This window comes from Rhinolophus sinicus, chromosome 5 (genome assembly GCF_057876585.1).
Source record: "Rhinolophus sinicus isolate RSI-liver-muscle chromosome 5, RSI-T2T, whole genome shotgun sequence".
Lineage (NCBI taxonomy): Eukaryota > Metazoa > Chordata > Mammalia > Chiroptera > Rhinolophidae > Rhinolophus > Rhinolophus sinicus.
The window spans coordinates 19592719-19619084 of NC_142505.1; the positions used below are offsets into that span (position 1 = coordinate 19592719).

The following is a 26366-nucleotide window of genomic DNA, read 5'->3' on the forward strand; positions in this document are numbered from 1 at the left end:
AAGTTATACCTGAGATTATGGAACAGAAATGTTCACAGGCCAAGGTGCTGAAAACATCGGGCTTTATTAAATCAATGTAAAGCCCACAGCAAGAAGCAAGGGGAAATACATGGGGTAGGTTAACTCATTTTAGGTAGGGTATAAGAGGAGTGGAAGGACCACACGAGTTGAATGCTTTGCAGTGTTGATATATCCTGCCTCTCGTTCTACCACATCATCCTTCCCCACTAATGCTATGTTACAAAGACCAGAGTTCAGGTTTGAGCAAGGAAAGCAGTAGAAGGAAGGACCCAATGAAACCTGCTTCCTCCCTGTGAGAATTCACGGCAAGTAACCGAAATTCACCAATTAGCCTGATGAGCTGTTATGGGTTACGAAGGGTGACCAAATTAAGACCTCAAGAATATTGAGAGCCTCATACCTCTCATGTATATCTAGTGAATCATGAGTACATGGTGCTCCATGTATATTTAATGCAACATAAATATATAGTGTTTTCTTGGTCTTTCTTTTGTGTTTTTCACACTCACATGCTCTAATTAGTTTTTCTGTCTTAAAGTTTACTTATTTTGTGTGTTTAACACATCATATACATTTTATCCATCTCATTTGTTTTCCTGTCTTCTATAGAAGAATTAGGTATTCTTAAATACTATAGCAAATGCATAGCATGGGGTATTTGGGGCCCTTGAATATGAACTCCAAATTAGTTTGGATGATGCTGGACCAGAGAAACAGTTTCTGATTATTTACTTACCTTAGCCATCCATAGCTTGAGAAATGAACACTTTTGATTTTGGTTGACCTGGAGTTTAATCCTTGCAGGGATACAACCCACAGGTGTCAAAAGAAATGTTTTCAGTGTTATATGTAGCTCTGTATCTCTTGACTTTCACACAAGATGCATCAAGTAGTTGGTAGATGTTTGGCATGTTTGGACATAGGAGCTGGATGATGGCTGAGTCACTAAGCATAAAAAGTGAGAAGAGTGTGTGAAGTTCTACAAAGACCTAAATGGTCCATATTGCCCAAAGCCCCCAAACAGTGATTTTTCTCAGGCTGCCTTACATGAACAGAATGCTCCCTCCTCTCTCACTTTTTGTTTCCCTGGATGGTTCTTTCTTTGAGGAATTCTGTAGGAAGCCAGCAACATACCCAATTAAATACAGACATTGCTCCCTCCTACCAGCCCCTCTCCAACCCATCGCTAGAAGAGTGAAGAACCCAATGGCTTTACTTGGTTGATTTTATTTTCATTTTTTATTGAAAGCTTCATCAAAGAAAACAGAAGTTTAAACCTAACATCCACTGATCTACAGAAAGCCCAAGGAATGGGGGAAATGGTAGCTTGTTTGACTGTGGCACAGATGAAAAAATAAAAATAAAAGCAGAAACACCATAGAATTACAGAACTTTCCATGACAGTCGGAGACATCAGTACAAAACGCGCTTAAATAAACTTCAAAATTGAATGATGCTTCAGAAGTTCCATGAAATCAAGTATGGCCTAAAACAAGAGTTTTAAAAGAAGCTGTCCCATTTTTTTGTTTTGTTTTGTTTTTTGTTTTTTTTTAGAAACTCAGTATTTCATAGCAAGTACACTTTTACATATATTTTTGAAAATTAAGATTCCAATTATATCCTTTTCTTCTTTTTAAATAAATGGAAGCATTGATTTCCAGAATGGAGAAAACTTTTTCAAGTGTCTCTTTGAAATACTTTTTACGGTTCCTGAAAATTACGGAATAACTTTTATATATGAGAAAATAACATATTTTGGAGAGGAGGACAGAGCATCCTGCTTAATAATCTAAGACCAGAGGGTTTAAAATACAAAGTGTAATACAAGTTACACTTTGGACTCTATTTAAATTTGAAATGATCATTTAAAAAAAAATCCACTGGAGTGTCAAAGTTATTCAACCTTAATACAGTAATGCAGAGTCAAAAAACAACAAAACAATGCATTTATTTTTGTCAAATATTTAAGATAGGGATATTAGAGTGTTTCACCAAGAGCTGCTATTATATTTTCATAACTGAATTTTGAGTTGACCTTTTCTACCGGATCAAATTTCAAAACAGAAGGAAATAAAAAAAGCTTTCTTTTGAGGGAAGCCAAATACTTTGCTAGTTTTTTTCCTTTATATTCTGCAAGAATACAGGCAACTCTCAATTATTTGTGGTGGATGGGAAAGGAACAGTATGGATAATAAAAATCAATGGTATATGATGCACTGACATTAATTTTATAAGTGATTTCAAATGCCTTCCACAAATCAATACTTAACAATAAGCAAAATAGACTGATTTGAATTTTATTTTCCATTGTTTCTTTTCCCATCCTCGGGGTGACATGTTAATAAAAGGAAACAGAGCCCCAAGTTCTAATAGTTTAAAAGGAAAGACAAAACAAATCCACAAAGTAGATAATTAGCCCTTCAAAAATTGAGAGTGATTGTATTTCTGCAAGATTCAGTCATGGGGCAGTTACTAACTGGAGTAAATATAATGGAAAAAAAAAAAAAAGTGTGACTTGGTTGTCTAGTAATTCTTCCTGAAGACTCCAAACTTGATCTCACCCCTGCTTCAGCTTTAAAGCTTCCTGAGTGAAAAAAAGCATTTCTTAAAACATTATTTTCCCTCCCAGAAATACAAAGAAATGAACATTAAGAAGCCATCCATCCGTTTTGTGTATGTATGAGACAGTTAGCATATGTACTAGAGTATAAAACCAAAGATAAAAGATATCAACAATCTGGGGTGTGATCCCTGCCCTACATCGTAAAAGATCTTTGCTGGACACTTGGGGTGTTATATTTAGCTTTTGTACTTTTCTGAACTCTATGTAATCCACAAAAGAAAGCCATGACCAAGAGCATTTGGATTAGAAATTAATTATATATTTAAAAGTACTGGGTAAAAATTGTGAAATTTGAGTTAGACTCCACTGTCTTCCAATGCCACAGGGGGATGTTAACTGTAAAACGAATTGATTCATTAATGAAATCCCATCATCACTCTGCCACAGGAAGGGTACAGTATACAGAATCAATGCGCCCGTTTCAATTACATCAGCTCCTCAGATCGGGGTGAGAGGCTGTCAGTCCCCGTGAGCTCAAAAGTTTGAAGCATGCCAAACACAGTGACATGAAAAAACAAAGTCTCATCTTTTACTCCCTACTGTGGACAAGATAAGATAGATCAAGGCTCCATGACATGTTTAAACTTTATTTTGAAGTGATTCCTCAAATGTGTTGAATGTTGTTATACACATACAAAAATATTATCCTTTCATTTGATTTTGTCATAGGAAAACATTTATCACTGAAACCCACTTAAGAATTTCTCCCTGCTTATCAGCTCATCTGCAATTGTTTGTGTGATCAAATTAAACATGACACTGAACAGTCAATGTACTTTTAGTCTCCTACTAACATTACAATCCATCTAGACAGCACATTGAAACTTCTCAATCATGAAGATTTCCTTCTGGACTAAGACAGGTTCTTATGATTTATTTGTGAAAAGAGTTTCACTTATTTGATTCTTATTTGCTTTCATTCCGAAAGCAAAGGTCCTTTTTAAATCAAATCTCACTTCTCATTAATGGGGATTTTAGGCCCCTGTAAAAGATACACAGTTATATAATTGACTTCACAATTATTCAAATGAAGTTTTTTTTAAAACCTTTTTTGGGGGTTATGTATGAATTGAAAATAATTTTCAAGCAGTTTTGCAAGGGGCTGATGTATTCTGTAGGTACAGTGAACCTCCTGCTCCATGAGCCATCTTCTGCTCTTAGCCTTCCATCTCTAAGATGAGTGCTTTAAACAGCATGTAATTTTTCATTAGAAAAGGATGGAAATGAGTCTTATATGCTGTCAAATGTGGCAGATATTTTAAGGTCACAGGAAGAAGTGATTCAAGTGAAGCATGGAGACAACGCCTGAAAGACTGAAATCTACCAAGGAAACAAAGTGACCCCGACCAAACTGGAGTAAGGTAGAGTATTTTTTTTTTTTTTTTTTTTTTTAGAATTTATGTCACTTGCAATATTTGAGACATGTCAGTATTCAAGGACAGTCACCAGCCCCTGCTAGCATTACATTTAGTTCACTCAGGGTCCATAACATCTTCAGAAGACATGACCATGCATTGAGGAGTCGCTATGCATAATTTGCCTCCTCTGATAACACTTTATCATCATTAAAAGAAAACCCACTCCTCCACTGACCATGTAACTGGAGTTTGGATGAGACAGTTTATCCCATTTGAATTCTGCTTTTAGTTTCTTTCCTAATGTTTAAGCTAAGTATTTGCAATTAAAGTTGAAAGGAAAAATTTAACATCTGAATCAATGCTTGAAAATCTGGTGAACCAGAATACTCAAAAAAAAAAAAAAAAAAATGAGTACAGGATAAAATAACCATAATATATAGTGGATTAAATTAGGATTCTGATGTTTACATATATTGAACACATATTTTGGGTTGTTTTGTTTTTCATCCCATGTAATGTTGCTTACCTGTTGCTTTCCCCTCCCGACGTAACTCTTTAAAAACAAGTATTAGGTAAGAGATGACAGATGAAAATTTGAACATGTGCCATTTTTTCCCTTCACTTTTTTCTTTTTGATATGAAAGAAGATATTGTATAGAATGGCATGATATAAAACATCCAAACACAAAACACATGGACACATAAAATGACAGGTAATTTCCTTTTGACTGAAGTGGCTTAAAAAAATTGAGATCACTGAAATTTCATAGTTGAAAACAATGTTTCTGAATGTATAAATAAAGCCATAGTTTTGAATAGAAACAGGAAGTGACCTAGGCACATTCATCAGCCACATGGTAGCTACCTCTTAGCCTCATTGTTGATTGTGTAAATGAGACTGTCTTTGTATCACATTAAGTTTAGTTTTTTGTTTTTGTTTTTGTTTTTTTTACAGAAACAAAAAAAAGCATGTTGATTTCATATTCAAATGAATTATGCCCAGGATAATCCTTATTTATACAAAGAGTTCAGAGAGTGAAAAAACGAAACAGAAAACACAGTTCCCACACATATTTGCTTATACCCTCTGTAACCTGAGGGCCTGCTTCTCAAATATAAAACTTAAGTGCTACCCTTAAAATACATGAGAAGCTGAAGTATGGAACAGAAGAAAGTGCAAATTTAGGATTCTCTTTAAAGCACGGAAAACCATAAGGATAGGTGTGATCAGTTGGAATTTTTCTGTAGCATATTACGATTTCTTGGATATATTTTCACCTCTAATTTGACCACAAAGATGTGGAATCACTCTTTAGATTTGAGTTTCCAATACATGGTATTGCAAATAAGAGAGCCAGATCTATTTCAACTCTAGGCTTTTGTTTGTAGGTCATAAATGGTGGAATATTGACACTTTCTTATGACTCAAACTCATTACTCACGCTGACCTAATGGGAATATGATTTATCTTTAATTTTTTTTGTTGTTTTCAGAATTTTTAAAAACCTATTCTGATTTGTCTTACAATGAACTTAATGTATTTCCCTCTTCCTTCTGGACTCAGACAGGTTCCTATGACATAGTTTGTGAAAAATTTCACTTATTTGATTCAAATGATTCATTCAGAAAGCAATTCTAGTGCGTGATTCAATTAACAAAGTTTCATTGTCCTTAGTTTCAGGTAAAACTGTACATGTTGAACATAGCTTTCATGAACCAAATATGCAGAGACATTTGTTACATCGATGTTTGTTAATTCATTTTAGACAAAGTTTTGCATCATTCTCAATGCAAATATATCTCCTTTGGCTTTAACCATTGATCAAACCTAATTGTTTTGGTTCTTATTAGTATAAATCCTACAATTTCTTGATTGTCAACTAGCATTTTAAAAAGCTTACCTAAATTCCATTAATAGAATCATCAAACTTATTGGTCCCACTTGCCTCAGAGAGTTAACTGAAATAAAAAGGTCTATTTTGTCTTTCTTCTGACAACACCAGGGTTTGAAAATACAATGAAAAAGGCAAAAAGAAGATACCCCCTCCCAACTGCAGAATCAAGGTGACTATTCATGGTGAATGATGACAGACTGAGGTGAAAAGACAAAATCAAGAGGTGTTGGAATTTAGAAGGAAGACTACTGTTACAAATACAATGAGACCTTTTCAGGAGACCACTCACCACTTAACAGAATATCACTAAGCTTTTTTGACAAGTGACCCTTCAGACCAGGTGCAGGAAGTATCTTTAGTTCAAAATTCTCATACAGAAATTTCAACCTATTAAAAAATGTGTCTTAGCTTATTGGTGGCCATCAATATAGGTTTTACTACTCAAGAGAGCTAGCAAGGAACCAGAAAAGCTCATGGAATTTAAAGCCATTTGCTCTATCAGTTGGTATCCAGAACTCTTCACGCTGAAACTGCTGAAAACAGCAGGTGAAAGCTTCTACTATAAACAAATATACAAAAAAAAAAAAAAAAAAAAAATTTGCAGGATGTAAAACACCAGTGGAAGATAGTTTAAACAAACAACAAAATAAAAACTGGTCCGGCCATGTAGGTCAAATAAAATTTTTAAAAGAAAAGAAAAACAACCTCTATCTTCTGGACTGCAATAGGGTGCCACTTCATCTTTGGTATAAAATAGGCCATCCATAGGCTGAATTTGATCACAACTAGGAAAGACTACAGAAATTGTCAACAATTTCTCTATCTATTGCTTTTTTTGTTTTTTTGTTTTTTGTTTTGTTTTGTTTTGTGTTTTTTTTTTTTGCACTTTTTGACCATAAGCTCCTATCTACTTAAGTTTTTTTTAATGCTCTTAAGCTAAGTTTGCAATGTGACAAGCAAAGCTGACTAAAAACTTTGTAAAGCTCATAAAAAAGACTGCAGATAAAAAGCACTAATGCTTTTGCTAGCAATCACGCTTCGTAAATTAAAAAAAATCTGCATTCTGCCCCCCAAACACGCATTATTTCTAATGCAGTTGTTTTTAAACCAACCTTAATAACTTTACCATAAAATGTTTTAGCCTTCTAGAATGACTCAACACTTAAGACAAAGTTCATGAAAAGTCCCAGCATTTTTCCAATTCTTGTGGTTGCCATGGTTTCTTTTATCAACAAATTTTCTTCAAATGAAGAAAAACATTTTCTTTTAAACTGTACAGTTTTTTTCACCCTAAAAACTCATAGTCTTAAACTTCTGTACCAGTTAAAGCTGGCACAATATTTCAATTCTTTCTTGATTTTTTTTAACAAGACGTTGACAGCTTGCCTCGAGAGCCTTTGACGTCCTTAAAATTAAGGCAATTAAGATTCAAGATAAACCTTACCTAAATATTTCTAAGAAAAAAATAAAATAAAATAAACCAATCCACATTTAAACAAGATGGGGCGGGGAGAGTAGCTTAATTACCAAGGAAAACAACTTGTTTCCATTTTTGTTTGCCCACCTCTTGACCTCATATTTTCTGTTAAAAAAAAAAAAAAAAAATCTATCTACACCTTCAGATAAATCCTGAATTCAACTGTTCTTCCACATAATACGTCAACCTTCCATATTTTGTTTTGTTGTTTTTGTTGGTTTTCCTCTTCTGGGATTTTTTTTTTTTTTTTTTACTTTAATTAAAAAAAAATGATGGCAAAAAATAAACTGTCAGACCACATGAAGGAACCATTTGCACAGCACATATAAATGCTTTGTTTTTGTTGGGTAAAGTAGAAAATTAAAAAAAAAAAAAAAAAAAAAAGCATTCCATTGACGCCTGTGCAAACTGGAAGCCAACTTCTTGTTCGGTGAAGTTTCTTCATTCAAGGCAAAGTTTCAGACGGACATTCTTCAGTCTTGTTTATGGTCTGTGAAAACAATTGAGTAAGTGGTTATTACATCAAAGCAACTTTGAAATTGCCTCTGTGCTCTTTTTCAATGAGGTCTCTTCAAAAGATACCAAGCTGTTTCAAAATAACAGTCATCAGTGAATTTGTAGAAGCATATTGGGCCAATTAAAGTATCAAATTCTGCCACTTTCACACCAACATATACTCCAGCCAAAAAGTATGTTCACATTAAATATCAAGGCTAATAGGTCAAGAATATCTCTCATTTCTAAAGTAATATTACAAATATACCCAGATTAAAAAAAAAATACTGCCTTTGTGCATGGAATCTATTTTTCATTGACTGACTTATGTTATAGCTCCCCCAGAAACTCTTTGAGTAATTCTACCCTTTCAGAATTCCCATGAGATTCATCACTTACTCAGTCAACAAATATGTAGGATCCTACTATGTACCCAAGGCATAGCAATGGATTGTATGTTAACTTGAGGTAAGTTCGCATAAGCCTTATTGGCCCAAGTAATTAAGTAAGACAAGTAAGAGGGCAACGGCATTTTGTTCACTTTCTCTCTTTTCCTTCTCTTCTTCCATGCTCATTCACTCATCAAAATTTCAAATTCTTGAGAGCAGAGACTATATTTTATTTTTACATTTTACTCTTCAGAAGTCTGGCAGAGTGGTAGTCACATAATAGGCATTTAACTAGACAAATGTCACTTTTACTACATGCCACTTTCCCTAGCCTAGCCCTAGAAATGTCTTCTGCTGTTGCCACATCTATATTGCAAGGCTGAGCTTCCAGTAGGGTGAGCTTTACTCTTAGCTCTTCCACCCATAGATTAGAGTTTTTCTAAATAATTTCAGGGGTGTGCTATATAAAAAGAAGAACCTCATGATACACAGCTGCTTAATTTAGTAGAGAAACCTCAGGGTTGCTGGGTATAGTTGTACAGGTTGCTCACTGCACAAGATGCATAGCTGAGAGAGTGCAGGGGGGCTCAATTCCAGCCATTAGTCTGTTCCCCAAGTTACGTACTCTGATGCAGGGCTGCATTCACCCTGAGCTACGGGGCCTTATTCAAATTGACAAAAATCCCTCAATAATGTTTTAAACTATATGACAGTTAGTTTGGGATAACCCAGAGGGGTTGCTTTTCTTATACAGCAAAAGGCCTTCATGTGAGTCCCCTATGGTTCTTACAAACTGGATCAATTTGTACTTAGAATCATGTAAGAAAAGTGACTAGTTGGTAAATTGAATATTTCCATTTTTAACCAGTAGTGTAAGTCTCTAGAAATAATTTTTTTCTGCATTAGACAAGAAAGTAGAATTTCTTTTCAGAAGAAATGCAATTAAATTTTTCATAATAGCAACAATAAGGGAAATTTTATTAGTAGTAGTCATGGGAACCATGGCATATATTTGATCTCTATACTTCTGCAAGTTTAGACTTACTCCATTATTTCTAAAAATCTATCTTGTATGGTTTTGTGTTTTTGTTTGTTTGTTTTAATCTATTCTTTGCTCCCAATCCTAGCTTTCACCCTGTTCTTATTGTACATTGAGAAGAAAACACCTAAAACACCATGGATCTCTGTAAAAGCTGCTCAATGAACAGTGTCTTACTCAGTGATGGACTACACTGGCATAGAACACTCACAGCTCAGGTATGTCAAGTGCACTTGTCTCAAAGCATCCATGTTTACGAGCTGGGCTGGAGCTATTTTCAAGTTTTTATAACCTTCCACAAATGTTTCTAATAGCCCTCTCCTATAACTTGCTTAATCCTTCAGGTAGTCTCATTTCTATGTGAAAACAAATGGGGAGAAACTAATGGTTGTACTTCGCATTTTCATAGTTGCTAGCTGAAGTTCGAAGGGAAAAGGTGTTGCTGTTTAATAGAACTGAATTCACTCCTATCCACCTTCTCTCTCCTAGGTAAAGGGTGAAAGTGCACATTTAAATAATGACACGGGTTGCACTGATATCCATAAAAATAGAAGGCTTCTAAATTTTCATGGCTCTGATCCTTAGTAACAGGAACGCTTTAAATTGATCAGTGGTATTATATTAGAAATAAAATTGGTTGCAACTTAAAAATAATTCATGTAAATAAGATAATGTATATGTAAATCATTTGGAAACTGTAAAGTACTGTGCAAGCAGAATATATTATTACTCATAAGCATAAAGGACATGTAAACATGGTAATCAAGGGCATACTTTACATGTCATTAACATACTTACAATGTATAGGGAATTGGTGTTCATGACAATTTAGTTAGCCAAAGAAGACTTGAAGAAGAAAAACACCTTGCAATGCTGGGGTTGAGATGAGGACCTTCTAAGGTCAGTGTGGGTGTTGGAGGACAAAGAGTTTGACTGAATTTAAGATCATAGTGTTATTTTGAACCCTTTATCTTTCATCTCTCCCCACCGCAAAAAAAAAAAAAAAAAAAAAAAAAAAAGGCAGAATGAATAGATTAGGAAGTAGCAACTATAATCTTAGAATTCTAGACTTTCAGAGCGGGAAGAAATCTTAGAGATCATCTACTAATGGAATATTCCCCAGTGTCATTCCTGACAGATTAGCTCTTTGCCAAGTAGAAAGGATTCTATGGTCAAGTTTGGGAAAAACTGCATACTCGTCTTCCATTACTGGACCACCCATAGGTAAACTAAGCATGTGGTTAAGGAATGAACAAAAAAGGGTATGCAATCCAAAAAAAAAAAAAGTTTTTGAAAGAATATAATCTTTTAAATTAGTATCAAAATCATCATCACGTTGACAACAAAATTTTTTGTTAGCATTCTTTAATAATTTGTTGAAAAAACAAAACAGAACTCTTAAGAGTTCCAAAGGAGGAGGGCAGCACACACTCATCTTTCAGGAACGTTTGAAATATTTGTCTGGCCCTCTAGGAGGTCATAGCCATTAGCATTTTAATGGCTTTAAAGAGAACTGCAATTAAGAAAGTATTTCACTTAGGTTAGAGCAGCGTTTCCCAACACTGAAACACTGCTTCTGACTACTCCTCCCCACCCCAACTTCAGAGAATGGTGATAAATTGTCTCTCTCACCACTAGAGACCTAATTTACACTCTGGAGAACAATCTAATCTCTCACTTTAAAGAAGGAAAGGAGGCTCCAAAGGGTTGAATGACATCTAGTAAGTGGCAAAGATGTAATTTGAATCAAGGACTTTTGATTTTGCATCTTAGACTTTAACTTTGCTTGAAGACTCATACTTTCAAGTCCTACTCATTTTTAAGATTTTCTAAATAGCACAGAGAAAAACTGATAACTTAGGCAGGAATTGGAATTTCCATAGAACTTCCAAAATAAACCACAGGTATCATTTCTACCTTTTGGCATAAGAGTCCAGCGTCCCTTTGCATTAATAGACTCTTAAAAATAGAAGAAGAAAAAAAAGCATGACTACAAAATGTGAAGACCTGCTTTTTCAGCTTGGAAAGTAGAATTTAGAATACTAAAATATTTGCTGACATAGATCCCAAATGTAACCTATTTATTTATATGCACATTTATATTTCTCAAACTTTTATCTTGCAACTTTCTATTGTGATGTCTCTAATTTAAAATACCTTTAGTATAGACATTATGATGTTAAATGTATGCATGATGGGTTAAGCTACTTTTTAGGGGCATTCAGCTACCCAATTCAGAATTTCACACCCCATACGAGGTCAGCTATCATTTAATGAGAAAGGCCATAGGTTTGTACAAGTACTTTAAACTACCCATATGTCAGTTAGCATAATGATTGTTAAAAATGGGTCGCCTGATGAATGTAGGGGCATGTCATTAGCAAAATGATGTTGGAAATGAGCTGCCATTTGTAAAATTGGGAGTACTCAAGATAATGTGGATAGGTGAAAGTATTTTAGAGACAGTCACCGCTCTACATGAACAAGAAAGATAGGTGTGGAAAAAGATGTAGAGGAATTAGTAGCCTATAACTTTAGGAATTCTGCTCATGACTTGAACTCAAAACAAGACCGTTAAAGTAGATTTCTGGTGGCCTCCATAAGGATAACACAGTCTTACCACTAGAGCACGGCCAAATCTAATCTAAGTGAATTTTTCATGTTAAGAGTGTTCAGATTACTTACAAGAACAGAGCTGGGACTGTATCAGGTGAGTACAGAGCAAGCTATATAAATTGTTGTGTGCCTGTTTTCTATTGACAACTTCTTTAATATTTGTCTCTGTGGGTTCCTAAACTTTTACCAGCGGTAGTTATATAAGAAAAAGAACTCAAGTGTTCACATGACCCAAATGGTTCAGAAGAATCTCATGTCTTACTATGACACAGGTCAGCTTCCCTTGGCTGAAATTGATAAAAACTTGGATAGAGTCACATTAATTTCTTCCTTTCAAAAATTTTCAGAAGTGATTGTCATTCACCAATTTATTTGACTTAGTGTATTGTCTTGGTTTTCATTCCATATTTTATTGTTGTTGTTTCAAGTTAAAGCTCCTAGTACTTTGTAGTATGTTAAAGAGAGGAAGTTGAGAATATAAACAGGACCTGTTAAACATTTTCTCCAGATTTAAAGAAATGTCCGCAAGGCAATGCAAGTGGTTTTCACAAGTCACACATTTGAAATGTTCCATGTTCCAGGGTGCTTTCATCTCTGTCATGTTGCAGCAACGAGCACGCCCTGTGGAACATCCTGTAACATACGTTCCTGCATGAGTGCAAAAGAAAATTCCTTCAAACGAGGAAATCCATTACCATAATTTTTTCTATGAAGAGATGGGATGGAGGATTTCTATTCTTGATATTTATTATATGTGGAAAGCTCTGCATTATCAACCATAAGAATCTATGGCTCAAGGCACATAACCATGGGGTGACCACAGTTTTAAACACATTTGAACACAAAGCTTTATGTCGTCAGATTTAGACTTCTTCAACTATTTCAAGGAATAAAGTTTCTCTGAATTAAATTCCTTGTATTCTCCACAAATCAGGCCCTCCTGGTTTTATATCATCTGCCTCTGTTAGTGGCATCCATAACTCCACAGTTTTGCTTGGAATTTGAAAGTCCTGTTCTACTTTTCTTACTTCAGTCTATCTCCCTAGTCCTTACCCCCACCATCTCACTTGTCATGATCTTGAAACAGGGCCCGGTTGGGACCCCCACAAAAGAGGCCTTGCAATGTTCCTGGCCTCACCTCTCCCTGTCCTAGAGCTTAACAATTGATCAACACCCTCCCTGCAGTTTGAGGTTGGAATGTCTCTCATCCCAGTTCCTGAGTTTAGAATGTCCCCTGTCCCCGTTTCCTGCTTCAGATAATTACCTTGAAACTCATGCTTGCTTACTGATCACAATCTCTATGGCCTAGCATTCTTTCCAGTTACTGTTATCACTGCTCCTGGGTTGATGACCATGAAGGGGAGACACATTGCCAGAGGGAAGCCTCCATGCAGACCCCAGAACTGTCACATAGCCTCTGGAGGAACGCCCAGATTTTCCTTTAAATACCCCAAGTTAGACTGAGAATGTGAAGGCAATTTTGGGAGGTGTTTACCTGCTGCCTTTTCAGATCACTGCTGCTCTGATAATAAATGCTTATTCTAGGACCCAACTCCTGTGTCCTATTGGCTGAGCGGTGCAGGCAGCATGAGCCACAGACTCCTTTGGCCTCCAGTTTCAATCTTATTTCAGAATTTTTTACCTTCTTGTCTGAACCATTGCAATAATAGGACTGTCTGTTTCCATTGCTGGCAAATCCATTGTCTACTTCAACTGAAAGGACATTCAAAGAACAAAGAAAACCTCAACCTCAGTATGGCACCTGATATGAGAATCTGGGTCCAATCTGCCTTTTCACACCATTCTGCTACTCTGTATCTACTTCCCATATCATTCTACTGGTGAGTATTCCCATCCATGGACACGGATCAAGATGTTACTTCACCTGGACCATTGCTCCTTCCTGTAAGACCCAGTTCCAGTTGTTACAACCTCCACCAAAGCTTATACACCAAGAACATTTAAATGCATCCTCCTATTATTTACCATAGCACTTTAAAAAAAGAGGCCTGTCCATTTTCTTTCTTGCAGTATACTACCCTTGTCTATGTGTAGGTATAATCCTGTACTAGATTGTAAGCCTTTGAGGGCAGAGATCCTGTCTCCCAGCATAGTACCTGTCATAATACTGGGTACTAAAAGTGACACTGGAGGTGGATGGGGAGACTGTCCCCAGAATCCTTGAGAGGCCAAGATGCTCTCTCTCTGGGTCAGATGGAGGACTCCCCTCCCCACCACATCATACAATGACCATGGAAAGGTGGGACAACCCTGAGAATGAGCATCTCCTTGTGGGCTGACAAGTACGAGCAGCTAAAGTTGATTTAATCAGGCAGGGAGAGGAGGAGGTTCTAAACAATTTCAAGAGGGAAAATGTGTATCCTGAAAGCCCTCCTTGAAACACATCTCCCTCTACCTAGCCTCCATTGGTAAGAATCATTGAAACGTAAATAAAATTCAGCCATTCCTTCTCTTAAATCTCTCCAAAGATTTTCTAGCTCACTTAGCATAAAACCAAGAATAATTAATTACTCAACACCAAGCCAAGTATCCACGGACCGAAGGTCTTATAGAAGATAACCTTTTGACTTCATTTCCTACTGCCCTCCACACCAGTCCACCATATTCCAGCCTCAGTTTCCCCCCTCTGGAACTATGAATTTCTGTTTTCTCTATCTAGAATGCTTCTTCTCCAATTTCTCTCCAAGATTAGCTTCTAACTATCCTTCAGATCCTCTGAGAGACCTTCCTGATACCAAATCTTATGTTTTTACCCAGTCACTTTCTATTACAAGAATGTTGTTAAGCAGTCTGCTTTGAAATTTTGTTTCTTTTTGATTATTTGCTGATTGATTCATTGATTGTCTAGTCATAGTAGAAAATAAACCCTGAGTGCCATCTGCCTCTTTCATTGAACTTTCACTAGCATCTAGATACTGTCTGTCACATAGTTGGCACTCAATCTGTAATTGTTGATTGGATGAATGAAAGCATTGTTTTCATTTATCCAGGCTTCAATAAACTGTTAGCAAGGAGGGTCTCAAATCACTCATTTCCTCATTATGTTTTAAAACAGCCAAAGCCAGTTTCACCTACTCACCAAGCCTTGAAAAATGTTTTTGGCAAATGTAGCATTTTTCATCTCCCACCAGTGCCTCTCACTGTGCTTCCACATAGCCAATCTCTACTCCTTTCTCACATATGATCTGCTGAGCAGACTGAAAAAAAAAAATTCCAATATTCTTGGAACAGAGTGCCAGAGACTACAATATTGTTTGGTGTATGTAAAAGTGATTCACACAGGCTATAGGTGAATTCACACTCACACACACACACAAACACACACACACACACACACACACACACACACACACACACAAACTGCTTTATTTACTATGGATCTTTTCTGAAAGCTATTGTGTGATGATGATGAAAACAATACTAATACTACTAATAATAATGGTAATTCCTTATATTTGTAAGGTTAAGTCATGTTCTGAGTACATTTAATTCTCAGGACGAACTTTAGAAGCTAAACCACACATATAAGACTCCATTTCCATGATTAACCTTTCAACAACAAACAAATCTCTATTGAGGTTAAAGAGCATTGATAATTAAGAAATGGGGCAACGTTATACAGGCAGAAAGGATCATCGGGGATTCTCTATTCTCAGGGACTTTGATTGTTATCTACAAACTAGAATAGTTTGCATGACAAGATATTTCAATATGGACAGAACTTTGTTAATTCCTTTGGTTCCAATCAAAACCTTTCAGATTTTAGTCTATATAATTACTCAACACAAAGCCAACTCTACTTTGCTTTATAAGTTATTTAAGGATTTTCAAGACTAATTCTGACTGCCCGATTTTTGCTTTGCTATTTATTCCTGAATAAGATCCTACTCGATGATGTTTTATATTTTATAATACCCTTTTTCATGAATTATTTTACCAGGTGTTCAAAACAAACTTGTAAGGGGAGAGCTACTGTTTTTATTTAAGAATGAGAAAACTGAGACCAAAATGCAGGCTCACTATTCAGTTTCAAGTGGGGATACTGGAATTTTTCCAAAATCTGTATGGCAATTTTGTGTGTGTGTGTGTGTGTGTGTGTGTGTGTGTGTGTGTGTGTGTGTGTAAAAATAGCTACAATGCTCCTTTCTGCATCTAAACCATTTGGTAGTGAACTCCTACATCAATCCTGGGTGTGGCCATGTGACTTGCTTTGTCCAAAGGGGCAGAAGCAAATGAGTCACAAACAGAATTAAAAATGGCAGTCATTTGGGCTTCCTCTTTTGTTTTTCTCCAGACTCTGAGACTTTCATGTGAATAAGCTTGCTGGAGGATCAAAAACATGTGGCTCACTCACTTCTCTCACTCAACCAAAAGCCAAACACCAAGACGCAGAGCTGTGGAAATGACCAGCAGCTGTCCCCCGGTGCTTGAGCAAATCCAGTCAACACCAGAAGACCTATCCACAAGCTCAAATCACCAACCCACATAATCATGAACTAAATAAATGCTTCTCACTAAGTTTGAGATGATCTGTATTGCTGCAAAAGCTAACAGATACAACACAAGAGAGTCAAGTCAAGATGGCTGCTCTTGACGGAAAGAGCTTAGTGTAGCCCGCACTTACTTAGACTGTGGGTAAGGGTATGCAGATGCGTGTTCATTGGATGTGTCCACTGCTATTTGTTGTTGCTGACCACTGGTGTCCTGGGATGAAGGTGCCACTGTCTGGGGAGAGGTATCAGCAACAACACCCTAAAGAGGCAAATAAGAACACAAAAGTCTTATTGGCTTCATCAAAGAGACCTCTTCCAGGTGGACTGTAGAGAATACTCCTCTTCTATTTGGCTCGACTAAAGTTGCACTCAGCTGCATGAAGCCACAATAAGCACTCAAAGGAAGACTGCAGAGCACATTTGGATAAGGGCTGAGAAATTCACCTCAGTGTGCAACCAAGAAGCCTTGCCATCACATGTCCTTGGAGCAACCGGTCAGAAAATCATTTTGCCCCCACTTAGAACTTTTAAACCATAATTGCACACAGCCACACTAAATAGTAATTTATTAATTTAAAAAAAAAAAATCAGGCATGATTCCTGTAAAAATTGTATATTCAAGCATTTTGCTGGGTAGTGAACTGTACCATGTCTACATGATCTGGCAAAATAATGAACTCTGACCTTAATAAAAATCTACATCAAAATTTGGAATTCTTTTACAAGGCTACTGCTAAGCAGGATTTCCCTTCAGAAATTGGATTTGTGTTGTTTTCCACAACATAAACTGGACTTCAGAGTTTTCAGAAAAAGAAACAAACATCCTTCAATTTGATTTACTCCTGCCTGCACACTTTCATTCTCTTGTTCCTCACAGAAGCCAACAAAAATGAACTTCTGGAATTGGTCATCATTAGGGACATATGTTTGGTTTCCAGAGAGGCATGGCTGATTTTATTTGATAGTTAGTAGGTCTAAGGAAGGTATCTATCTGAATATAGCCTCCTGATTTTACTTATAGCTGGGGACATGTGCAGTGATGTTGGGTTTCAAAAGTTTTTGGTCAACTCTCTGTCACTAACTAAAGACCCCTGAAATTATTCCTTCGATTTTGAAAATTCTCCCTATATAATTCGATCTATTTTTTTCCTTAATATACTATTTAGTATTATGCATTTTTCTGAACCTCCCACCAGCATTTACATGTATGGATACTGGTGAATTTTCAATGAGTGTTTTTACACAGTCCATGAATCAATGCTTTTCCTTATAAGCATAAGTCAAGGAAATCCATGAGAGTATACTTATATTTTTCTTAATGAAAGACTTCTTTTTAAATCCCAGATTTAGCTATAGTTAGACTATTTCCAACAAGCCACACTGGCAAATGCATCTCACAATTTTATAGTCATCAAAATTCTGTAGATAAGCATACAGCTTTGGTGTAGAAATAGAGAAACTCAAATATGAGGCAGACATTTATGTTTCAGGTGCTTAGAATGTCCACACTCATAATTTCCTCATGGCCTAATGAATTTTTATAGCTAAATATAGCAAAGAAAATGTGTTTTAATCACATATTCTTAGAATTCTGAAAAGTTTATTAAAATCTGTTTAATACTGACACATTCTTTGGGGCTCATAGGTCTGGATCACATTGGACCCCCATGGTTTGCTAAATTATATGGCACTGTCCTCTTAAACTGTGTTTCTCAAACCTTGGTAGCAGCAAATATTTGTCACACACCAAATGGACAAATGGATAAAGAAGATGTGGTATCTATAAACAATGAAATACTACTCAGTCATAAAAAAGATGAAATATTGCCATTTGTTGACAAAAATAGATGGATCTTGAGGGTACTACACTAAGGGAAATAAGACAGAAGGAAAAAGACAAAAAAATGTATGATTTCACTCATATATGGAATATAGAACAAAACAAAAATAATTGAATAAACAAAACAAAAACAAACTCGTAGATAACAGACAACAGATTGGGAGTTACCAGAGGGGAAGTGGGGTGGAGGCAGGGCAAAATGAGGACAGGGGTAAACTGTATGGTGATGAACTAGACTTTCGGTGGTGAGCACGCTGTTGAATTATAACGCTGCACTCCTGAAACGTGCATAATGACCTCAATGAATGTTACCTCAATAATACAAAAGCAAATTCTGATTCAGTCGGTCTGGGAGGTGTCTGAGAGTTTGCATTTCTGACAAGTTCCCCGGTGATGCTGATGACACTGGTCCAGGGACCACTCTGAGTAACAAGGCGCTAGAGAACCAGCTTATTCAGATAGATGCAAGCTTTTTTCCCCTCCCTGTTTTTGAGCATTTGTTGTTAACATTTGATGGGGTAGTGATTCGGTTTCTGCTCTTTTCTCTAAATATGAGAATGACATTTCTTTTACACCTTTCTAGCAAATTAGCTTATTTATGTGCAACACAAAATATAGGCATGTAAAGGTACAGACTTTCATAGACTGAGGTTGCGATTTGAAGTTTTAAAGCAACACAAAAAGCACATGGAAGAACTCCTTGGTTGACAGGGGCCCGCAATATATGTATCTGAGACCTATGTCTCCTACCCTCTTTCTGTAAAACAGACACAGACTTACTTCAATAGAAACAGCTGTCGGAGGCACAGGCGTGTACTGGGGAATGTAGGTCCCTTGCATAGGAGCGGCAGCAGTCATATACTAGAGGGAATCAAAGAAACATGCAGGTGAACTTGGGATGCAAACAATGACAAAAGTAGACAGCACATGAAACTGTCACAGATACGAGGCCCATGGCCAGTGTATGATTCAAGTTAAACTCTATTTTGACCCAAAAGAAGGCAGTTTCTATCAGCATGGAATGACCTTTGCTTACTGATTCAGTACCAACAGCAGCCCACCTCCACGCATCAGTACGAGTTCATTGACCACCATTCCCTCGCTTTGTCTTTTTAAATATTTTATGTCAGATCTCAATCATTTCACTTTCATATCTAACACATGGACTCCTAGAGGGCAGGGATGACGTCTGTTTCTTTTTTCTCCATTTTATAGCTGGCACATAGTAGGCTCTCGACAAATTATTTGTTGAATGAATGAATCATATCATTATTCATGAATTATTGTCTAAATCAAAATAATGGAGGACTAATGCAAAAAATACTTATGCAGCAATATTCAGAATTGGCAAAGGTCATCATTTTATCATTTTCACATCATGTTTTAAAACATATATAAGAAATAGAGCGTTGCAGGGAATACTGAAGTCTCCTTTGTTCCCTTCTCCCATTCCATTCTGAAGTTGCTGCCAGTATTTCCTTTTCAAACCCTTGGATTCTCCAAATTTTCTTCATCCGCATCAATAATGAAACATTGCAATCATTTTTTCACTAAGTTGTAGCATTTAGTAAAATACGTATCTGGGAATACATGTATTTTTCCAATGAAGAAAAGGAGCCTCAGAAAAATTACATACTCATCTACCTCAGCATAAAGTATGACCCATATTCCTATTTCTAATACACGTTACCCCTGCAAATTCAAAATTCTAGTCTTTCAGAATGGAATTTTCTGTAGCATCAGCTATATTTCTGAGTTTTTTGAACTTGATCAACATCACAAAACTTTAGCACCAGGATCATCTAATGAAGACAAGATTTCTCAATTCATGAAGGTTAGAGAAAGGATTGTTATGGAAAATCATAAGCCTCTGATTTTTTTATGCTTCTAAATTTGTTGAATTCAAAAATTAAGGTCATGCATAAACACGCAAAACCTAAATGACTATGTTTTATGTATCAGTATCCAAGAAGCCTGATGATTCTGAATCAAGGGAAATATTGAATGGAGACTAGCTCATCAGTTGTTCAATATTCATGAAGAAATATAGCGGTAAAGAAACTTCGGAATAAATTCATTTCCATCCCAAACTAAGTACTATCTTACTGTGTCTGTTTGCTAAAAATAGAGACAACCATAATGAAACAACCCAAAATCAAACAAATCAAACTGTTGTCTGTAATCCATGTGTTTCTACTAATAACAATTGAGTGCAATTTATATCTCTATTAAACAGTGTTGTAACTTGAACCAAAAGCGATTGCTTGAGAGGCCTGGTGATATTACCAATGTAGCTTTATAGCTGAACATTCTCAGTGATTTCTGTGCCCTGTCCTCTGTACCCTCACAGCATTCATCACTCTTCTAGTAAAATTGTCCAGACTATCATCTCTTTAAAGTCATGGGCTCACGCTTTACTTATTTCTGCATCTTCTGACATACCACACAATGCCTGGTTCTCAATAAGATATTGTTCAATGGCTGAATAAAAGGATATGAGAAGAAAGCCTTCCATTTCCAATGACAAATTTTGCATGACTCTTAGCTGTTGATAATTCTGAGTTCATTATAGATATTAATTTTACCACCCCCGTAATGTATAATATTTATGTAATGTTTAAATAATTACCCAACTCATTGTCCTTGTATCTTTAAGTAAATAATAAGTATTCAGGTATCTGATTGCTATCAGTTTTTAAAATAAGTACAGAACTCTGGAGTCACATTTTGCCAAACATTATTTTGCATCTGGAACCCTATGGCAGGTGTCTGCCTTGCCAACAAAACTGCTCTACAGAGTATGTTGGGAATAACAGTTCCTATTTCATACAGGTGGTTTGCCTGTGTTACGTAGGTTTTAAATATCCCTTGTTTTAGTATTCCCTACACCTGAGAAGAAAGCTCTCTGTGTTCCAATGCATTTGAGCAATATTGCATAATATATTCTCTTCTTTTATATTGACATTTAATATAAAACTCTGAGAAATTATGTTACAAAAGCCTAGTTAAAGATGATTAAATCAGCATTTCTAAAATTATGTTTTGTAGGACTTAATATTTTTGCTTAGAACTAGTGCTCTAAAATGTTTCTTTAATTGAATCTCAAAAATCCTTGTATAGTAGTAGCAAGTGGGAATATATTTTTACCAACTATGAATTTATCAAAGCACGGAGTTGATAGTGTTGTGGCTCATGTTCTACCTTTTGGTCACAATTTTCCAAGAATTACAACATACTAGAAAAAGGATAATCCATCACAGATTAAGGTATTTTCTATTCCAGAGTTAGTAATTCAAAACTTTGCCACTGGTCCTAATAAGTGAGTATGTGTGTATGTGTTTCCTCTGCATTAAGATGATGACATCACTGGTACCCATTTTCAAGACACTACTTTGATCCATACCTGCTCCACCATCTGCATCTCTAAGAAGGTGTTTCTGTGAACTAGAGTTAGGAATGTGGCCTTGGGCCATACAGAGCAATCTTCACTAGGTCACAGAAGAATCCAAGTCATGTTTAGGATTCTCATGCTAAACTGTAGTTCCAGGCAGTGTAGTTAATGAAAAGCATATTATGTAATTCTTAGCAAAGCCTCTTCAAATGACTGAATTACTCAGAACCTCATCTGTGTTTTGTTTAGTAAAACTAAATCAGTAAAACTTCATGATTCCTATGACATTCATTGAAGTTGTGAGCATGACCTAAATTGAACTGCTTAAGATGTAAATTCATACTCATCTTCTCTTTAGAACAATACTGCATTAGGTAGGATGGTTGACCCATTTTACAGATTGAGAAACTGAGACTTACATATAATAGGAGTAAACTCCAGTTCTTCTGACCCATAATGCAGCACATTTTTCAGTCTAATTTATTACCTTTGAAATTAAGTAAACAAGGTCTTAAGAACTTCCTTTTGATCAATCCCATGTAATATAGGTATCGTTGTTTTTTGTTTTTTGTTTTTAAATTAATGGGCTTTACTAACTGAAGTTCCAATTAGGAACTATAGAATAATATGCCTTTCATTAACATTTTGTCATTTAATTTCCATAATTTTAAATTTTACTTTATACTCTGAATCCCTAATTTTCTTTTATGAAGGCTACCCCATATGATTAACTTATTTCATAACTTAACTTGCTTTTATGCTGCCCTTCCGAGGAGAACCAGTAGACATTTTATAGTATAAATGAGGCAGTTGAAATCAGTGTGTTGCATGTGTATCTTTTAACAACAACTACACGACCTTTCTGGATGCTTTTTTTTTTTCGTTTGTCATGGAAAAACTAATAAACCAAGCTTGAAAAGGTTTTTGAAAATTAGGAATAGACATTTATTTTAAAGAAGTCGATGATGCTATGGAGTTTTATACCCCGTAAGACTATTATCTCTGGATAAACTTTTGTAATAAACCTCTTCTGTAGTAGATTTACATTTTCTAGGGTAAAACCTCAAGAAGTGATAGCCTTGTAAAATGAGGAGAAAGTACTTACAGGAAATGGCTACAGCTATGTGTAAGATCAACTCTCAGCTTTAGATAATTGGTAACAAATAATGCCAAACTTTCTCTGCAAGCATAGAGTTTGATTTCCTTAAGAGCACAAACTACGTCAGACTTAATAATCCAGGCTGCACAAAATTTGTTTAGATCTGGGTGCCTCTGACTGAGGCTGCTTTCATTTTATCCAGCTAGCAAATGACATAGGATTAAGAAAAGGACCCATGATATAAAAAAAAAAATATGCCCCTTTGACTTGATAAATTCTTGTGGATCACTTATTAAAAGCATAACAAGAATGGATGTATACCCTTTAAGCTAATTTCTTTTACTGGTATTTCTCGAACACTAGAAAAAATCTACCATAATTCTTTCGTGAGTACAAATTATTTTGTATGTTTTGTTTTTGATAAGACGACTGATGGGAACCACATTACAATGAGATGACACAGATAAGATGAATACTTCCATGCAATATTGCCCAGTATTTTGCAGCTCAAAGTTTGATATTAATGAATACATTTTATTTTTGGTAAACAACTTGATGATTTTACATATTCTGAAAGCACCAAATTTTCACATGTAAGTATGTAGGAGACCTGAATAGCCATTTTCAAACCCACAGAATAAATTCCAGACTCCATCACTTGTTCCAAGAAGTCTAGACACTGCATCACCAAGACAGTTACATAAAGAGAGAGAGAAAAATGGTGAAACGGGAGAGGAATTCTGTTTTTGCCTATTTAAGTTAGGACGAACTGTTTCTGTTACTGGTGAATTGTTGATTATTTCCAAGGAAACATAGAAAGAAAACTCTAATGTTTTAGTTTTGGATTTACTTTCTGTTCCCCTACCAAAGCAAAACCAATCAAGCATGTTTTATATATTTTTTGCAAGGAAACTTGTCATTTTCATTATTTGTAAAGCAAAGGACCGGCAAGAAAGTGCCAACGTTTCAATTTTTGGAATTTCTTAAAATAATTCATTAAACTTGCTCATTTGGAGTTATCATTATAGTATTTAGATTGTAAATTTGTGCTTCTAGTCCTTACTATAAAATTCATAAATCTGCCTAACAAATTGCAGCAAGGAAAGTCAAACCCAGGTCCAATCAAACCCAGAAAGTCAATGAGAAGTGTTATCATAGGCAGAAAGGATAGGGCCACATGGGGAGAGGGGGGAGGAAGAGAAGGAGGAAAGTTCGGGGGGGGGGGGGGGGAACAAAGGAGGGAAGAGATGAGATCATTCTTTAAAAAAGGTGCAGCTACCAGATGGGCCAGAACTAGATTTCGGTGGCTGAGAACAGATTCAGGACATCTCCTCCCTCAACTTTAGTTAATTATAATGGACTCCAATATTATTAGCATTTTGGTTAGAGAAAATCTTCACCCCCTATATTGCCATGACAGTTCCAACAAGGACAAGACAAGCCTACCTGCCAATGGGAAGGAATGGTTAATGAGGACCCACCTAGGAATGCCTGTAATACCACCCATAAGTCTTGAATATTTTGTGCCTTAATTTTGAAAATAAAGCATTTCTAGGCTTCTTTGTTGTTCAGGGCAATTGCTCCTCTCCTGGCCTGCCCACTCCCACTATTTTGGGAGTGTACTATCCTTTCCTCCTTTTAATAAATCCTCTGCTTGCTTGGCTTACTTAGTGCATCCTTGAATTCTTTCCTGTGGCATAAACCAAGAACCTGTTTTGCGGCAACAGAGGGATACAGGAAAGTTTTGAAAACATACCTCAGAAAGGAAGTTGAGCAGAGAAAGCAGCAATTGTGGTAGATGATGCTAACAGGATGCAGTGTGAACTACTTTCAAGATCATCTAGGACCAAGTTTCTTTTAATAAAGGATGCTTGAGGATATAGGGAACAACCTGAGTTATGATTGGTCAGGGTTGGGTGAGTGGCTGAAGGAGAGGCCCAGTGTACCTCAGGGAGAGGTATTCTACAGTTTTGAGGGCCATATTTCTTGGATTTGTGAAATTGTATAATCTCAGTTTGGGAGCAATACCTGAATTTGGAATGTCAATTATGTATTATTTCCTGTGATAGTAATAGCAGCCTGGAGTGTAATTCTCAGATCTTAATGCCACTCAATAAATGAGAGACTATCCATAGAGAGGAAGAGAGCTGGAGAGAGTCTCCTTGAAAGGCAAGGATAACCAATAGGGTATGTACAGTAAGGCTGGACTCCTACCTGGACCCTACGTCTCTGTTCTTTCTATGTCCTTTTCATTTCTGCCAATGACATGTTGGAGAATGAAGTGGGATCTCTACCCATAATAGTAATTGAATGCTTTCATGTTTTATGCTAGTATTAATTTACGAAGTAGACTATTTACTTTTTAAATTACTGATATAGAAATAACAAAGTAGACAGTTGTGAGTAATGGAAATAGCTAAGGTGGAAGTGAATACAGACAGCTGCATACATGTCACACACTAGGAGTAAAAACCCTCAAAAAAAGTCCAGTTAGTGGGCTTGATAGAAATGGAACCCAGAATTCCTCAGAGCCTATATTATCCCATCTTGTTCCCCAGAATAATACTGAACATAACCCACAGAGAGTTCTGTGTTTAACTATGAAATCAAAAATACAGATTGTCATCATATCCTGGGATGTGGTCCATTTGTTGATGGCATACAGGAAAGAGAGCAACAAGAAAGACTCCTGGAGGTTGTTCTCAGCTTGGAAATTTACGAAATTTCATCCCCTGCACAACAGTGAGAAGTAGCCATCCTCTTGTGATCACAGGTTATGGAGGCCTTCAATTTTGCAGAGTAAGAAATTTTCATGAATGTATTAGAAAAAAAAAAAGTCCATTAGTTTCAAGCATGTGTGCAGATCATTGTGGTAGCAATGAAAATAAAAGATGATGCTATGGAAATATAGCTGATTAAGAAACTATGTTTTACAATTTGAACTTGAAACAACTCTATAAAGACACCATGAATCAATGAATCCTCTCCTTTCCTCTTCTTATTTTTTTTCTTTCTTCCTTCCTTCCTTTCTTTCTTTTTTTTTTTTTTTTTTTTTTTTTTTTTTGGCAATAGGTAACATAAAATCTAGAGAAAGATAGGACAGAGGAGAGCTACAATGGCTCACAAAGACAACTCAGGAAATAAACATAAGTAAATCAGATTAAAAAAAAAACACTGAGAACTAATTGTAGATCAGATTTCAGAATGGAGGCAATTATGAAAGCATATTTTTAATGGAGTAGTGGGAATAAAAGACTTATTGGGTTCAACAGAGAATGGCAAGTGAGAATGTAGAAAACATAACAAGAGACTATTATGAACAACCTAATGACAACTTAGATGAAATAGACAAATTTGTTGAATAGCACAATGTATCAAAACTGACACAAAAAGAAATAGAAAATCTGAACAGTTCTTTACGACAGAAATTGAGTTTCTGCTGAATTTTCCAAATATTTAAGAAACAAGTAGTACCGATCTTACATAAATTCTTCCAGAGAAAAATAAAGAAGGAACACTTCCCAACTTATTTTATGAAGCTAGCATACTCCTTATACCAAAATTGACAAAGACATTATAAGAAGAAAAAACTATAGCCCATTATCTCTC

The 26366-nt window shown here is 36.0% G+C and overlaps 1 protein-coding gene across 15 annotated transcripts in view; it reads right to left on the minus strand.

Annotated features, from left to right (window-relative positions):
* Positions 1-1241: 1241 nt before the first annotated feature.
* The window catches only part of RBMS3 (RNA binding motif single stranded interacting protein 3), a 1228141-nt gene continuing 1203016 nt past the window's right edge, over positions 1242-26366 (minus strand). For 9 of the 15 annotated variants that reach the window (XM_088798298.1, XM_088798292.1, XM_088798297.1 and 6 more), the window contains 3 exons: positions 19048-19128; positions 16559-16686; positions 1242-7864 (listed from right to left, as the gene is read on the minus strand). In XM_088798298.1, coding sequence (XP_088654424.1) covers positions 7858-7864; positions 16559-16686; positions 19048-19128 — 216 coding nt within the window. In that variant the 3' untranslated portion in view covers positions 1242-7857. Of the gene's footprint in view, positions 7865-16554; positions 16687-19047; positions 19129-26366 lie in introns of those variants that run through there. The other 6 variants (XM_088798296.1, XM_088798295.1, XM_074312721.2 and 3 more) reach the window with 1 other exon arrangement.